Source organism: Parasteatoda tepidariorum, chromosome 6 (genome assembly GCF_982258835.1).
Source record: "Parasteatoda tepidariorum strain Cologne lab strain chromosome 6, Ptep-v5.0, whole genome shotgun sequence".
NCBI lineage: Eukaryota > Metazoa > Arthropoda > Arachnida > Araneae > Theridiidae > Parasteatoda > Parasteatoda tepidariorum.
In genome coordinates this window covers 40,350,787-40,368,676 of record NC_141760.1, presented here as the reverse complement: position 1 = coordinate 40,368,676, position 17,890 = coordinate 40,350,787, and the positions used below count along the sequence as shown (strand labels likewise).

The 17,890-nt window shown below is 27.8% G+C and overlaps 1 protein-coding gene across 1 annotated transcript in view; it reads right to left on the bottom strand.

Moving 5' to 3' along the window:
- LOC107454357 (nucleolar GTP-binding protein 1) overlaps positions 1 to 17,890 on the bottom strand; it is a 37,762-nt gene that overhangs the window by 2,632 nt on the left and 17,240 nt on the right. Inside the window, exons 7-15 of the mRNA XM_087165695.1 lie at positions 15,294 to 15,443; positions 14,594 to 14,635; positions 14,404 to 14,469; positions 12,570 to 12,761; positions 12,369 to 12,443; positions 11,610 to 11,661; positions 11,428 to 11,525; positions 206 to 318; positions 41 to 128 (exon numbers count right to left, since the gene is read on the bottom strand). Of these exons, the coding sequence (XP_087021821.1) occupies positions 41 to 128; positions 206 to 318; positions 11,428 to 11,525; positions 11,610 to 11,661; positions 12,369 to 12,443; positions 12,570 to 12,761; positions 14,404 to 14,469; positions 14,594 to 14,635; positions 15,294 to 15,443 (876 nt within the window). The remainder of the gene's footprint in view (positions 1 to 40; positions 129 to 205; positions 319 to 11,427; positions 11,526 to 11,609; positions 11,662 to 12,368; positions 12,444 to 12,569; positions 12,762 to 14,403; positions 14,470 to 14,593; positions 14,636 to 15,293; positions 15,444 to 17,890) is intronic.

The window sequence follows — 17,890 nt, the reverse complement described above, 5'->3', positions numbered from 1 at the left end:
TAGAAGGAAAAAAAATCTTGCCAAAATGTCTTATACTAACTTTTTTAGCTGTTCTCGGTAATTTTGGTTTAGTAATACTCCTTTTCAACTGAGATTCAATTTTAAGAATGCCTTTTTTCTCACGAATCCTAATAAAAAAATAAATTTCAAATAAATAAAAAAATACAATATTCAGAATTTAATACAATGCTATTAAAATAAATACCTTTTAGCTAAAGCTCTAATATTTCTTGTATTTTCATCATCATCACTTTCACTTTCATCATAATAGCCAGCTGACTCTCTTAAGCCCTCCTCTTCTTCTAGCTTGTTAAGTTTCTATTAATTAAAAAAAAATGAGAACACAAATTAATGGTTTACAATCAATAGAAGAACATTAAAATTTTCATTTTATTAAAAAATAGAAAGTCTGTAAGAAAATTAAGAATCTCAATACACATAATTCAGAAAATAGAATTATTCATTTTTTAAACTATTTAAATAAGTTTTAATTTAATAATAACACTTTAGTTTGAAAAGTGCTTACATGTGGTGCAGAAAAGAATTAAACATAAATAAGAAGTTTTCAGTCAGCAAGTCTACATTTTTAACAAAATAGAGAATGTAGATTTCGAATCGTTTGCATTCTTATAACCAATAATCAATAAAAAAATTTTGAATTTTTCAAATAGAGCCAGTGTTTTCGTTACAGAAAAAAAGTGGGTGAGAATTTCTCAAAAACTGGGTGAGATTTCAAAAAGTTAGGTGAGATTTCTAAAAATGAAAAAAACACGAATTGACTTGGAAAAGAAATATTTCATTTTTAACATCTTCTAATTTTTAAAGCACTGAATATTTTTGCTGCATTATCATATGGAAAGTGTTCTATATCTACTTTTTCATCAGCTATTCTCATTAGGTTTCTCAAATGCTTATCAGTCAATCTATTAGTATATTTTGTCTTAATTCGGTTTTGGGTGCAACAGATGCTGAACTATTTGGAACCACTAAGAAAATTTGTAGCATTGTGCACACACTTTCCTATCCTCTTCACCTGCCAGCATAGGCTTTTCAATTATTTCTGTTATAGAATAGTGAAGTTATTTTCATGTTCATACTTCATGCTAGTATTTGATTCGTATCCGTTGAATATCCGTATTTGCTTCGTTTTGACCGTTCCTACCGACATTTGTTTCATTTTGATTTGTCCGTTACGGACTAGAAAATGTTGTCTTAACAAGGCATTTGTCCATCTTGCATTCAAGCACAAAAAATTTAAACGTCTTACATGAAGAAACCTTACCTACGGTTAATACGTGGTTGCAGAGAATTGTGTTCTGCTTTTCGAACTGGTTCTGAACAATACTGGTAAATAGGAAAGCTTGATAACAAGGACCGATGTTGAAAATAAGGAAAGATCAAGGAAGAAAAGTGAAACGGATTTCATTTAAAATAGCGAAAGACGAAATTTTTTCCAAAATTCTCGAGATTCGCTCATTTTGAAATTCATTAATAGAGTGCGAGAACTTCTCGCGTTAATCATTTTTTAATGCGAGAAAAGAAAAAAATATGCGAGATTCTCGCGTTCTCGCGCTGTAGTGAAAACACTGAATAGAGCCAATAATTAACTAGAGTAAAAATGCAAACAGAAGAAAATTTGCATTTGTTGAGTTAATTTTTTTTACGACCAAAAAGATTTTCCTTTAGCTTGTTAAAAATTAAAATTGTGAAATTTGAAACTTGTTTGATTACTACATTTATTTACTGCAGGGTTGGGGTTTTGGACGTCCTAAACTGGTTTTGGACAGGACACGTGGGTTTTACTGTCCTAAACTGGGTAAAACCGTCTTAAAGTGTCCAAAACCTTGAACTTTGGTAAAAGGTAAAAATTCTATAGGTGTAACCATTGTTCACATAATTACTTGTATCAATAAATATCTGATATTTTTTATACAATTTACTATAACTTATTAAAAGAAAATAATATAATAGGAAAAGGTTTATAATTTTTGAAGCTCTACAATTCATTGAACAACAAAAGTGAATACCTAATTCTTTAAATATAAATATGCTTTTAATACTGATAAATAATATTTTTGCATACGGATAAATATGACAATATAAAAAAAATAGTAATTTTTCTTTAAAAAAATTTAAAAAAAATTAAAAATTAACCTTTTATTTTTCACAATATTTTTTTTAAAAAAATTTTATAATTTCTGCACTACAGGATGATAAAAAAGACATCTATTTTTAAAATTTTTTTTTAAAATATAAATATATTAGTTTAAATTGAAAATGCAAAATAACTGAAAAATGCATTAACAGTTTTGAAGGGCATAACATCAGTTTCAGTTACTGACATTGGTGATGTATCACCACTATGCTAAAAGAACTGAACATGAATGAAATAAAAGTATTCTTGAATAGTACTATAGATAAATAAACCTGTTTATGACGAACTAAACACTTAGTCCCTAATATTTTAACCTGTATGGCAAGGCCAAACTTCAGTTATGTACTATTGAATGAGAGGACCAATTGAACTTGATTACTGATTAATCTTCCTTTGTTTAAATTGAAGAGTCAAACAATATTAATAAAACATTATACTTTTAAAAGCAAATATTCTCTAGTATATTTAATTATCAATATGTTATTAGTTCTATGTTTCTTTTACCTCTTAAATATTGTTCAAATAAAATTGTGACATAATTTGAGTAAAAGGGTTTTGGTCAGTTTAAGACAGTTTTGGACAAAGGGGTTTTGGACAGGACAGTTTAAACCGTGGATTAATCCATTATGTCCTGAACCTTGCCAACCCTGATTTACTGAAATGTTTTTGAATGCAGAAACAGGGTTCCCACTCTATGATGAGATTGAAATTCAAGGACTTTCCAGGACTTTTCAAGGACCTCAACAAAATTTTCAAGGACCATAATCTAAGACCAATTTTAAAAATTATTCTCTTCTATTTTACTAGAAGCAACAATGCTTGTTGTGGCAATAATTAATTTCAAATATAATAGTACCTAAATGCTTTGTCTATATAGAGAGAAGAGAGTATACGTATTATGGACTAAAATTTATATTTTTTTAAAAACAACCCTACTGGTTTTACATATTAATTCACAAAATCATTTTCAGCACAATCTATAACTAATGGTAATGAGGTGTTAATGGTGAAATCCTTTAATCCTGTGTATTTCCATGTGAAGGCTGCATGAAAAACACAGCTAAATCTTAGGTATTCCATATTCCATGACTATTCCATAACCCCCTCCTCTCCTCTATTAAACATCGTTTCTGAAATTATTCATCCATAATTTACACAACCTTCTCTAAATGTTATCAGTAACAATTCTTTCTGAAAATAAAAATGAGAAGGAACATATCCCATTTTCACCATGTTTAAAAGCATTATTCGTTATGTGTAATCCACAATTGCCAATGAATATGACCTGGTGGGAATATTTCTCTTTTAATTCACACTGAAGCTTCTAATAGAATTTCCAATTGACATAGGGTCCATCCATGGATAATTGAAGTATTTTAGAGAGCTTTTAACCATCATCCATGCATTTGTAAAAAGAGGACAAAATATTTTCTGCAGTTCCATGACCCATAAATTGGGAGGTAAGATACTAAGTGCAAACTTTATTATCAATTCCTTACCATAATGTCCATCTGCTTAGATTGTAGAGACTGACTTAACGTCTCATCAAAGAGTACAGTGTAGCAATCAACATTCTTCAGCTCATTTATAAGAATCCCTTTGAAGTATAGTGCCAATCCAAAGGAGCCCAAATAGGCTCACTTTGTGGCACTACAAAAAAATTGTCTCCCTATACAGCTATCAGCAAACATTTTGGAGAACAATTTACTAATCCCTTCACAGGAGTTACATGAATAATTACTAGTGATGCACTTCAGACTCCAGAGAATTTCAGCATCAAGCACATTCCTTTTGACCAGATAAGACAATGTTACCTCGGCCACTAAAGTTTCTGTTTCACATGGGGCACACGATGTTGAAGGAGTATTTACACCAGATGAATTAGATGTTGATGTCTTTGGAAAAAGAGAACTCAGGGCATGAGGCTGCTTTTTTGTTTTACCTTTCTTTGATGTGTGATTTCAGAGCAGATTCTTCCATTTTCGCGATATCGATCTCCTTCATGCATAATCGGCACTTGGCTCTGAACTACTTTTCGGGCATTTATAAAATCCATTCTTTATAAGATTGATTATCCATCCATTGGGGATTAAAATAGCACTTCCCAGGCATAACTAGTCTAAACTACATAACAAAAATACGAAGCCGTGCCTTTGCGAATACGCTTTACAATAAAGTTTTGAAATGACGCAAACGTAAGGACAAGTGCGGATGGTAAAACAGCAAATTTATTGAAAACTACAAGGTACATATTGTTACGAAATTCGAGAGTATTCCAGTTTCGATAAGATCTAAGCATATGCGGCAGAACATGAAGTGGAGTTTCGCCCCGAACGCATTGATTGTCTGCTGTGCTCCGCGCGCTTGGTAGACACCAACACTAGGCCCGGTTAGAAACGGTGGCGTTAAAAACCACGTGAGAGAGCTCGGGAACAAAACAGAAAAAACGAGAAAGATCCGCGGGTGTTTTATAAAAAGGGCCGCCGGCAGTATTGGACAAATTCAAGGACCTATCAAGTTTTTCAAGGACCTAAGACGTTTTTCAAGCACTTTCAAGGACCTAAATTTAGCAAAAAAAAATTCAAGGACTTTCAAGGACCGTGGGAACCCTGAGAAAAAGTTATGAGCTCATGCATAGGAAAAAGAAAACAGAACACTAATAGAAAGCAGAGAACATATCATGTTTGAAATAAAGGTGTGGTAATTTGTCCAACACAGTACAATTTGCTAAATATACTTCAGTTCAAAATTTATATAGCAGCAGTTTGACACTTTAATTCCAAGAGGGATATTAAGTTCTTAACCTGTGCTACACTTCAAGATACTATTTGTAAAAGGTTTAGTTGCAAATTGTATTAATTTGAAATATATTTTGTGTCTTAAACCTATGTGTTGACACGGATGGAACACACTACTTTCAGGGGTCTGTCTAGGTTTTTCTGAAAGGTACCTATTTTGTGAAAATTTAGACATAATTTGTGAAAAATTAAAAATTATATTACAAAATCAATACAAAAACATGGTAAAAATATAGATTTATCGTTTCTTAAGGGATACAAAAATAAAATTTTAAGAAAAAGTATTTCGTGAAACTACCGTTTTTCCTAAAGTTGAATTTGTGAAACTACCGTTTCACCTAAAATTGAATTTGTGAAGGTACCGCTAAACGGTAGTAAATTCGGCCTGGACAGACCCCTGACTTTACACCATACACATGAAAAGTTACAACCATGCACTCAATGTAAATATAACAAATGGTGTTTTAAACGTGGGGCATTAATCCATATGATTATTTAACCTAAAACAAAATTTAGCAGCTGTTTTATTCCAAAGTGTAAACTAAGATTCTCTTTAAATAACTCCTCTTTAAAACAGGAAAAAAGTAGCGAAATAGAACATTAATTATGGCTTCAGAATACTACACTAAGTCATTTACACAATTTCAGTTGGAAAATTTAGAATATTTTTTCTGGATAACTACAATAAAAAAAAAAAAATAAGAAAATAGTAATAAAAACTAATTTTGTTAGCACAGAAATATGCCAAACCTGAACCTGCAATCTTAAGACTAATTGACAAACATGCCAAACAAAATGGACATAAACTTATGCATATACCTTTTTAATTCTTTATTTCAAACACTATTTAAACATCTGTTTGTAATCAACCAAAGATTTCACAACTGACCATTCATACGATTATAATTATAATTAAGAATGCACTGAATTTATCATTACAATATTCTGTGTAGTTATTCGCAGGATAAGAAGAATAAAATAACCAAAATCAACTGTAAATAAACTAACAATTTTAGATCGACACCTAAAGTCAGAAAAACTAAACGACAGGCTCTAACACATGCAATAAAGGCGTTAAACATATATTCAATAAATAATTTTAAAGATCTAAATACATTGTAATTGCAATTATATTAAGAGCTTGACTATTTTCTCTAAAGGAAAAAACATTTATTTGCTTCATTTAAATTACATTATTTACTAAGCAATTGTAATTAAACTTTGTCCAGCATCTCAAAATGTCAGGAAAAAAATACTGATGAAAGTAAATTTTATTTACACAATCTAAAGTTCAGTCAATCCCATTCTTTTACTATTCTGAGATATCATTACTTGATCATTTTGCTATTATAAAAAAAAAACAATTTCCAAAAAAGTTGTACTTTTTTTAATTTCAACAGAAAGTAATTGTTACACTCTTTGTAATATTATTTAAGTTCTTTTTTCTCTTCTTTTTTTAAATCCAAATTTAGAAAACAAACTGGAAATAAATATTAGAGGACACAATTCAGTTCACTGATCTTTTTTCATAACTGATTTCAGTCCTCAGGACTGAAGACTAGAAATAATTGTACAAATAAGAAATAATAATCGTAGAAATAAGAAAAATTTTAAAGAATAAATTATTACCTTTATCAATGTTGTCATTAGTTTTACATTATAATATACTACTTTATTATTTCTTTAACAGGGATTTTGTATATTTTGCACAATTAATAGAATATTAATTTCATACATTTATTTTCTTTAAAAGTAACAAAATATTTTATAAAATTAATATTACTTCACAATCCTCATTAATTTACGATTAGAACTTACAAATAAGATTTAATAAAAATATGACCACAGTTATCACAAAGCATAAAAATGATTTAATTTCAGAATATTTTATCCTTCATGCTAAATCAGTTAGGGATAACAAATTCATCATAAATAAATAATAAAATTTATATCACTTCATACTCATTTTTTAAAGTTAAAAAATTACATCTAAAATTATTATTTGAGGCATTTCTCACTAATTTATGATTAGAATGCACCAATGTAAAAGAAAAAAAAATTAATCACAATCATTCCAAAGCATAAAAATGATGTAACTGCAGAATATTTTGTCTTTCATGCAAGATCAGTTAGGAATAACAAATTCATCATAATTTATATTATTACAAACTCTTATCAGTAATTTTGGTGCATGATAAAAATTTGACAATCAACAAAAAAAAAATTTGGAAAATAAATTATTACAACCAACAGACAAGGCATAGAAGTTAAATAACTTTATAACATGTCCGAATTTTTTTTCTTCTTCTAAAATTGTGTAAAGAATAAAATTCACATTACTTAGTCATTAATTTTACATAATTATATACTATATTTCTTTCCTAGAAAAAGATTTTTATACTTCACTCATTTTCCTTAATTGAAAAAATTAGAATCTGAAATTATTATTTAAGGCATTTCTCAATAGTTTATGATTAGAACTCACCAATATAAAAAAAGCAACTATAATCACAATCAAAGTATAAAAATGATATAACTTCAGAATATTTTATCTTTCATGTAAGATCAGTTAGGGATAACAAAATCATCATAAATAAAGAATATAATTTATATCACTGCACACTCTTATCAATTATTTTCCTGCATAAGAATTTGACAATCATCTAAAAAAAATTAGAAAATAAACTATCACAACTAACAGAGAGAGCATAAAAATGATCTTAATTCAGAATATTGTATCTTTCATGTAATTTCAGTTAGGGATAACAAAATTCATCATAAAACTAGTACTATAAGAAAAACCACAATATCTGAAAATTATTAATTATGAAAAAAGTTATGTCATTAGATAAGAAAAATAAAATTAAAAGAAACATAAGTCATATTTTATAAGCTCAATTAAAAACAATAAACATAAAAATTGTATTGGGGAAATAATTTCTGTATAGCTTTTGAATGATAGCTGGAATGAAAATCCTGTAATCAACATCAAATTAACTAGCGTTTTTATAGCATGTTAACGACACCTGCAATTTAGGTATTAAATAACAGGCTCTAATACATGCATACAAATTGTATTGGTGAAATAATTTCTGTATAACTTTTGAATGGTAGCTGGAATGAAAATCCTGTAATCAACATAAAATTAACTAGCGTTTTTATAGCATGTTAACGACACCTGCAATTTAGGTATTAAATAACAGGCTCTAATACATGCATAAAAATTGTATTGGTGAAATAATTTCTGTATAGCCTTTGAATGATAGCTGGAATGAAAATCCTGTAATCAACATCAAATTAACTAGCGTTTTTCTAGCACGTTAACGACACCTGCAATTTAGGTATTAATTAACAGGCTCTAATACATGCATTACAATGAACAAAAATAGCACTTCATTTGTTTTCGTTGTCAAAACTTGTAAGACTAACAATTTTTAAAATGATAATTAAAAAATTAACACTTATTTATAACTTCTAAACAGAGTGGTAGGTGAGAGTCTATAAATAAGCATACATCGAAAAAAATTTATGAAGAAATTTTTTTAAATAAAATTTTCTATGAACAATTTTTTAAAACAATTTTGCAAAATAAAATTAATTAAAGCTTATTCCACTAACTTTAAAATAGGAACGATGAATGTATCATTGTGTGAAATAATAAGAATTACTGTACAGCTTTTATATAGTCACTGGAATGAAAATCCTGCAACCAATGAATAAAATAGCTAGCGTTTCTTTAGCACAATTTCGACACCTGCTATCTAAGTATTAAATAACAGGCTCTAATATATGCTATGCAGTAAAAAGACTTGCACACAAAAATACAGTAAAATTTAGAATTAATTACATTAGCAACTTTAATATCAAATGGAAAATTTTAAATAATGATGAGTATCAAATAATGACGAGTATTACCTTTATGCATGAAGAGATTGCATTAAAAAAAAGTTTATTTTAAAGCTATCAGAGAAAAAAATGCAATGTTTTTAAAAGTAAATATTCCAGTATTTATGTTTTTGCAACATATTACAGAAACATGGAAATCAAGAAAAGAACAATTATTTCTAATGCAAGCACATATCACTTGAAAAATATGTTACGTCAAAAATATAATGTAGCAAGAAAAACTTCCTACATCAGAAATTTAAATAAAAAGTGTAAAGAGAAAAAAAAAGAAGAAAAAAAACAGCTTCAGAATATTTTATCTTTCATGGATGTTCAGTTAGGGATAACAAATTCATCATAAAATAATCAGGTCATTGATATCAGATATTAACGAGAGTGAAAGAGTACACAAGTAACAGTTCAATGCACTGAGTATTATTAACTATACCTAATCCTTAAACAGTATCACTCTTTATAAAAAAAACAAATTTATGAAGAAAAAAGACCACTATGGTTCCTTAGAGTTAGGACCACTATTTACAGAAAACAAACTGGAAGAACAATAAGTTTTTGTCCAATAAAAAAATAAATGCATAAAAACATAAAATTTTCGATTGCAACAATTCATTGCAAATGAGAGGAAATGCAAATTATCACACTACATGTTCAGAGCACAGCATCATTCATTAACTATCAGGTAGGGACATGGGTGCAAGTTGGAAAAAAGGCTAAGACTGAAATACCGAACATACACAATACCCCTTCGACATATGCAAAATATCTAAGAAAGCTTTGCCATAATACATAAGTTTAAATACTGTACAAAAAATATTTATTCATTTCTCTTTTGACAAAATAACAACATGACATAAGAAAGTAGACCAATAACGTAGACCTAAAAAATATTTTTAAGGACAGAAAAAAAAAAATTCCGTTTTCCGTCTTCGAGTAAGTCTTGTTTCCGTCTTACTTCCGTCCTCAGACATTTTTGAAAGACGGAAATCCGTCCTGGGGACGGAAGACTTGCACCCATGGGTAGGGATAACAAGCTCATCACTAAGGAATATGGATTTAAGTTTTGTTTAAACAGAAAATCTTGTTAAAACAGACACTTCTCATAACAATAATATGTAATGCATTTGCTTTCAGAACATAGTATCATTCAATAACTTTCAGTTAGGGATAACAAAGTCATCATAATATTCTGGCATAACATTGCAAAAACGAAAAAGAATAAAAACGTATGAAATGAAAATTGAAAGAAAACAAAGTGATGAGAATAAATTAAAATACCATTCTGTGACCAAAACAACTGTTAACTAACATTAAGTTACAAGTCCTGCTTCATGAGGTGAAAAGTATAAAATTTAATACTACAATGTTATCCAGAAGAGTTTTTAGAGGAGTGACCCACCCTTCCTGCCTTCTAATGTGCCTTGTTTGTAAAAATGAACCGCCATCCCTTAAAAACACTGCCTGTTTTAAGTATACTCTTTTTGAAAAAAAAAATTTAAATAATGATAATTTAGTTTACTTGTTATAAATTATGTTAGTACTTTATTTCATATTAAAGTAATGGTTAAAATTAGTCTATTTCTCACATATGAGTAAGTATTTATAGTATCTCTATGTATCAGAAGCAACATATTATAACGTTCGTTTCTGCACGGGCAACTGGTTGCATCAAATATAAACTTAAAGGAATAACCCTAGATTAAATTTGAAAATGATCCTCTAATGAACCACAATAAAAAATACAAGTTGTCAGAACCATATAAATTTTAAAAAGCATACAATAAAAAAATTTCAGCAAAGTAAATTAATTTTCACTATCCTCCACACACACATATGCATATAAAATCAGAAGATGATAAAAAAAATTTGGGAAATATTATGCCTGAATACAACAATATTTCATTTATCATTACAAAATAATACAATTATCCACATAAATTAGATATGTTATTTCAGAATTTTTTTATCACTCATTCACTCTCAGATAGCAGTCAAAAAAACTAAGAACCAGAATAAATGGATTTGATTATAATCGAATATGAAATCTTAATTTTCCTGAATCATATGAAAAAATGATAGATTTCTCATGATACAGAAAAAAAGTAACTTAATTCATTACAAAATACCCATTGATATAGATATTTATATGTTTAAACAGCTTACATTTAAAAGAATTCAAAGGATCAGAAATATAGATTTAATTTTTTATTTATTGATATTGAACATTTATTAAACTTCCTTAACTATATATATCTATGACCAAAGAAAAAATGTATATCTATTAATTGTGAGAAATATGATCAAGTTATTTGACACATAACTTGCGGTTGTTATTTCTATAATAATGTGGCACAATTTTGACACCTGATATCAGCATAACAAGTTCTAATCTGTGCTAAAATCATAAAACCTTTCAGAAAATAATGAAATGGTGCTATGTCTGCAAACAATTTTCAGTAAAACATCAAATTATTTTTTATTGATTAACATTGCAACTTAAAAACAAATTTATATAGCAAAATAATTATATCAATCCTTTTTAATATGTACAAGAAAATGGCATTAAATGCTTACCTCTATTATGTCTGGATCAATATAATCGGCAACGTTATGACCTTCCCACAATTCAGGGATAATATCATACTTCTGATCATCCTCTATTACATAATTTTCTAAAAACAAACATTTTTGTTATTTAAGATAAAAAAATTAATTAATAAAAGAAAAACAGTGGAATTGAATAAAATCCAACTTACTTTTGAGATCTAAAATATAATCATCCCCTAATTCCTCTTCAAGATCTCTCTCCTACAAGCAAAAATGGAATATTATTGCAAATTCAAGTAACATATCAGAATTTTATGTTAAATGAATCTAAAAAAGAAAATTTCATTACACTTTACAGTTTTCTCTTAGAAAATTAGAGTCTAATCTAAAAGCTTTATATTTTTTTGCATTATGAATGTCTACACAGTACAGAACTGCTGTTGTTATCAACACCAACAAGAGACAAAAGAAATTTAAGTTTATTTATTCTCCATAGGTATTATTTATTTTCTCATTCAAATTCAACATTCTGACCAGTTCACTAAACTAGTCATCTATTTGAATTAAAGCAATCATAAGACTATTTTTTATTGAATTATTTCAACATAAACATGGATAAACAGTTGGATTAAATTTTAAAACTGTAAGTGCTGTATTGAAAAGATTTAGAAAATTTGTATAATAAAATAACTAAATTTTATTTAAAACAAACTTCATGAAAAAACTGCAGACTGGCATAAATGCAAGTGATCTGGGACTTATTAAGCAACAGATTTTTTTTCTCACTTATAAGTATAATTCTTTTTAAATTAAATAAATATATAATTTAGAGCCATGTTTAATAATATTAATACTGCAAAGGTAAAATTATAATAAATAAGTAATTTGAAAAAATAAATAAACGTCTGGCATCATAGTAATGTATAAGAATTCATTAAGTTATTTAGAAAAGCACCAACTAAACTTACAAGCTTTTTCTTTTGGTCAGTTTCCATCTGTTGCTTTTTCTGGACAACTTTTTCAGGAATGAAAGGTAATCGATGCTAAAAGAAAACATTTTATATTGAAAACTCATAAAACCAAGAAGTTTAAGGAGACTTAAACAGTATAAATAAATACTTTAAAAGCATTTAAGTCTTTTGCAAAAGAAAAAATAAAAAGTAGATTACCTTATTATCTCTGGGAACAGGAATTGCAATTTCTAGTCGATTCATAATTTTAGATGTTTTGTTGCTTTTATTCTTAACTTCTACACGATGTTCTAACAGCCTATCACAAGCTAAATTTTTTAATTCAATAACACCATCTCCAGTCAATGTACTCATCTCTATTACTTCTTCAGTTACATTTGAAATAGCTTTCTAAAAAAAAAATATAAAAATAGAATGAAATGAAAAGATAGGACAATTAGTTTAGAAAAACTTGTTTAAAATAAATTTTTGAACAAGTAAATTAGTTCAATTGGCTAAGATTAGTTAATTATGCACCAGTATGTGTTGAGTATTCAGCTATTTAAGATCCCTTTTTTTTTCTCTCACCAACATCAGTGATAATAACTGTTAATGTGTATGTATGTATTCAAATAAGTGTTGATGTAATGACAGAGAATGGGGGAGGGGACTGCTTTGATTAGCATGCGGATTTCTATGTTAACTTTAAAATGCAGAGCATCATTGTGAGTATACTATACCATACTAAAAGAAAACACAAATATTTTTAATTCTAAATAGAAAAAACTTCTTTGAAAAAAATGCGCTAAAAAGCAGCAGAAATTTCAGAAAAAAGTAGCAATAAAGAAAATGAAGGAAATAAAAATGAAATTGATTGTGATTTTAAAATTGATATTGTTAACAGCTTATTAAAATTGGTGTCTTTGATAAAAGAAAAGCTTTTAAATTTAAAGCTATTTTTTTCTGCAACTTTAATACTAATTTGTGTAATAAAATATTTAAAAATTTAGTTTTTTCACAATTGGTTAGAATCAAAAGTATTTGCAATAATGTTGAAAATTTTCAGGAAGCTGTGAATAGTTTTTTAAATAATTTGAGTAATAATGATTTTCCTTTTAATTTTTGTAATGTTAATTTTTTAATTAAAAAAATGATTGAAGAATTCTAGGTTTTTATATTTTTTTCTTTTAACAGGGCGCAATTCAAGTCTTAACTGAGCAGCCCCAGTTAAGCATTCTATTAATTTATTATGTATTTCTTTCTCTTGACATTTTTCACTTTTTTTTCTTCATTTGCGCATTGTAATAGAGGGCGTTGTTTTCTTTAGGTTTTAGTTTTTTCTTTTCATTCGGCTTGCTTGAGAAATTGATGTCTGACCTGTGAATATGTGAGTTTTTATTTTTCTGATGATTTTGTTTGAGTTTTTTTCTTAATTTGTTATTTATATTGCATGTTTTTTTTCCTGGACTTCTATGCAAAACCATCGGGGTACTGAGGGAGTTAATTTAAGCATTTGCTTCTCCCTCAATTAGAAATGGTTTTGTTTTTATGGCTACTGGGGTCATAAAAACAAAACCCCCTGAAGACGTCGGCTTCGGTGGTCATATTTTCATTTTTATTTCCTTCGTTTTCTTTTTCTTTATACCATATTTATTATATACCACATTCAATTACCAGGCACAAATAGTCCGAATGTTTTATCTATCTACACTTCCTGGATAAATTAAGAATGTTTAAATTAATTTTGAAGTGATGCAAGTACGTCGAAGTGAGAAATTAATTTTAATTAGATTGTTTGCATTGAATAGAGCTTGGCAAATATGTCAATTTGTTGCAAGTGAAAAGACTTAATGACTGTTGAGATAATTTTTTATAGCTGTTCATTTGCTGATTAAAGATTGGTATAATTTCAAGGATTTTAAAGTAAAGAAATAGGATACATGTTCTGAAAATGAGTAACTTCAGTGTGTATCAATTGGGTGCAGATGCACAACAAATCAGTTCCATTTATTTGCAGCAATAGTTCAGAATATATTTTAAGAAATGAAGTTACCTGTTTTTCTTCAGGAAGCTCATTCACTTTAATGATATCACTCTTATTTGCAACAAGTATTGTAGGCTGAAAAACATAACGAAATTATAAAATAAAATCAAAAATCTTTAATTATAAGAATTTAATAAATTTTAATCTTTTCTTGCAATATAGGCAAATACAAAATAAACAAAAAAAAATGTCAAATTACCTTATTCAGAAACAGGGGTTTCAAACTGTTGAAAAGAGATATCTGGAAAAAAAAGATCAAACAAAATTTTAAATTAATTGGAGAGACTAAAAAAATAAGTTTAGTTACACTAAACAGTTAGTGTTAAAATATTGCTACTGTGTACAATTTTTTTAATAATTAAAAATTTTGAAAGTAAGGGAACAATATATAGCTGCTATTTGGGCAAGGTTAACGATCATACAACACTAATAATGATGCCACCGGCCTGTGTCGGGAAGAGGGAACTGGCCTTGAATCAGAAAGGTTCTAGATTCGAATCCCGGGCAAGGCATGAATGTTCTATCTTTCTCTGTACTATCTGTCCTTACTGTGAGAGCAATGTTGGCCCACCTAATATGATGCCCTTGAAGAGTGGCCAACAAATGTGCCCTTCAGATGCCTGTATGATGAAAGGTCATTCTCCAGATGGGCATTGGAGAAAGAAAAAACACTAACAATGACAACTAAATTTTTTTATTAAAATTGCTATTTGCAATCGAATCTTATTTATTCATTTGTCTCTCAACTAACAAGTACATATATAAAATAGTTATCTCCAAATAACAATACAATAGTCTCCAAATAACAATACAAATTTTTTGAATTTTTATCAATTTGCAAGTAATATTAATAAGTTTTAGTATAACAATCTGAAACATGATGTAAGGGAAATATTTACCTGTTCCTCAATTGAATGATTACACTGTTCAGAGGGATCAATAATGAAAATTACACATGCTCTCAAATGAGCTAGAGCAGTGATAGCTTGCATTTCAATTGTATTTCTATCTTCAAGTGGGTGATCGAGAATACCAGGGGTGTCAATAACCTGCAAGTAATATATTTATATATTCTAGATCTAGAATATTTAGAATAAATATGACAATTTTCAAAGGCGTACATATTGAGACATCAGTATTAACAATGATCTAAAAATATCTTATCTAAGAAAGGCAATATTTTAGAAGAACACACAAATAACTTTTTACAAAACGTAGCATACTTTCTAATTCTTATAGTCGGATCTTCACTTCTAGTACTCAATCTTCACGATTTGAGGAGGTGACCTCTAGGACTGGGCTATAAATCGATATATCGCGACATATCGATTTAACGCCTATATCGGCAAACCGATACAGCAACTTTCATTCCAAGCGATGCATCAGAAATCTGATTTAAGTCGTCGAGTGAAGAAGACGATATAACGATATAGCGATACACGCAAGGACTTTCTCTTACGTTCCGATGCCAACTCGCGCTGTGGAAGACGATATTGTTTCGTTATGTTGAGACGGCCTTGACTGATGAGCGGTAGAATCAGAATCACTTTTAAGACCTTATATCGTTATATCACATGTTCGTTTTCGCACCTTCGCGATTTGAAATCGTTTCTTGTAGATTATTTTCAATGGGATTAACTTCGTGATCGCCGTCGTAACCTTGTTCTGAACGCAATCTATTATTGAAAAGAGTTTATAAAGAAAAGTTTCTTCATTAATTAGGTAAGTTTTTTATTTATTTTCTGACAAAACTTTTTTTATATTTTTAAATGTGAAAATTATCGGAAATCTAATTTAAGGCACCCATAAGGAATTAAATTACAAAGTAAATAAATTTGTTAGGTTATTTTTTTACTTTCTTTTAATTTATTAAAAACCTTTCGGATAAAACTTCTAATAATTTAATGGGCTTCTATTACTGATTTTAAATTTATAAATCTTGAGTTGTTTTTATTTTTAGAAATAAAGTTAAAACAAAACTTATTTTTTGGACATAAGTCAATAAACTTTATTTGTTCAAAAGAATTTGAAAAGTTTGCGAATTTTATTCTTTTCTTTTTTTTTTTGATCAATTACTACTTCGTTTTATTAGTTTATAAGTTCGTTAAATCATTATTTTTTTTAATTTTCGTTTTATATTATTAGTTAATTAGCTAAATATATTACCGAATATCACAATTCTTTTGTTTTTATTTTTAAGAATTTAATTAAGAAACTTTGCCTCACTTTGTTTTTCGTTCATAATTCGGTCATTATTTAATTTAATTTAATTATTTATATGAAATAATAATAAAAATAGTGTTTAAGAAACTTTTTTCTAAAATTTATTTAGCTCTTTGTTTTAAGCATACAAATAATTTTTTAACGAACTTATTTTTTAAATTTTGTTCCTATGCTGTTAGGTAAATATATTGATAAATTTCACTTTTATTTATTTTTTTTATTTTTAAACTAAGAAATCTTTTGTTATTTGCGTGATCATTTTTAGAAAATATAACAAAACTTGTGTTTACTTCTTCATTAAGAATTTGAACATTACGATCGAACTTAATAATTCTGTAATTATTTACGCATAATAGTACAAGCAAATATTGATTTGTTAAAAAAAGTTTCTTTTTTAAAAAAAAAAATAATATTTTTAACACTTTGTTTTAAGTGTATAATGAATTTCTTAACAAACTTTTTTTTAATTTTTTAAATTTTCTTTCAATAATTTCAGCTAGATATCTTTATAAAATTCCCTTTTTATTTTTAAACTGAGAAATCTTTCAGAGAACGAAAATTTTAAGAAATTATTACAAATCTTATGTTTACTTTTTAGTTTAAAATTCGAACATTTTTAATTTTAAACTTCGGCTTTTAGTCAATCTAACTTTTATTTTAATTAAAATATATTTTGAAATTTTAAAATCAGCTTTTGTTTAATAACAATATTTTTTTTCATTAAGGGTGTTTTAGGGGTTAACTTAAATTAAGTCTGCTTATACCTTATAAACGATAAAGAAGTGAAAATATTTCATTCTGTATCTACACACATTTTTTCAATAAATATTTTAAGTAAGATTTGTACATCTTAGTCAATTTATTTAATATCTTTCTTTAGCAAAACATATATATTTTCAAATTTATAAATTGATTTAAATCAATATGCGTATGAAGTCTTGATAGAAATCTGACTTTCTGTGCCTTAAAGTAAATGAAATTCAAAAATACTATATCGCGATACATCGCTATATCGCGATGCAAAACTGACGATATATCACGATATATAATTTCTAATATCGCCCAGTCCTAGTGACCTCAAATATGATTAGAACAGACTATATTTTACAATAGGAAATCACAAAAACATACCCCTTTAAATAAACATGCCTTTTACAATGGATTCGGATTTTTGAAAACTAAAATATAGGGGTAGTCGCAATCTGGAAAATATGGTCCTAATAGTTTGGCTTGGAGAGAAATCTTAAGTTTGGACCTTAATGTAAATTTTTTT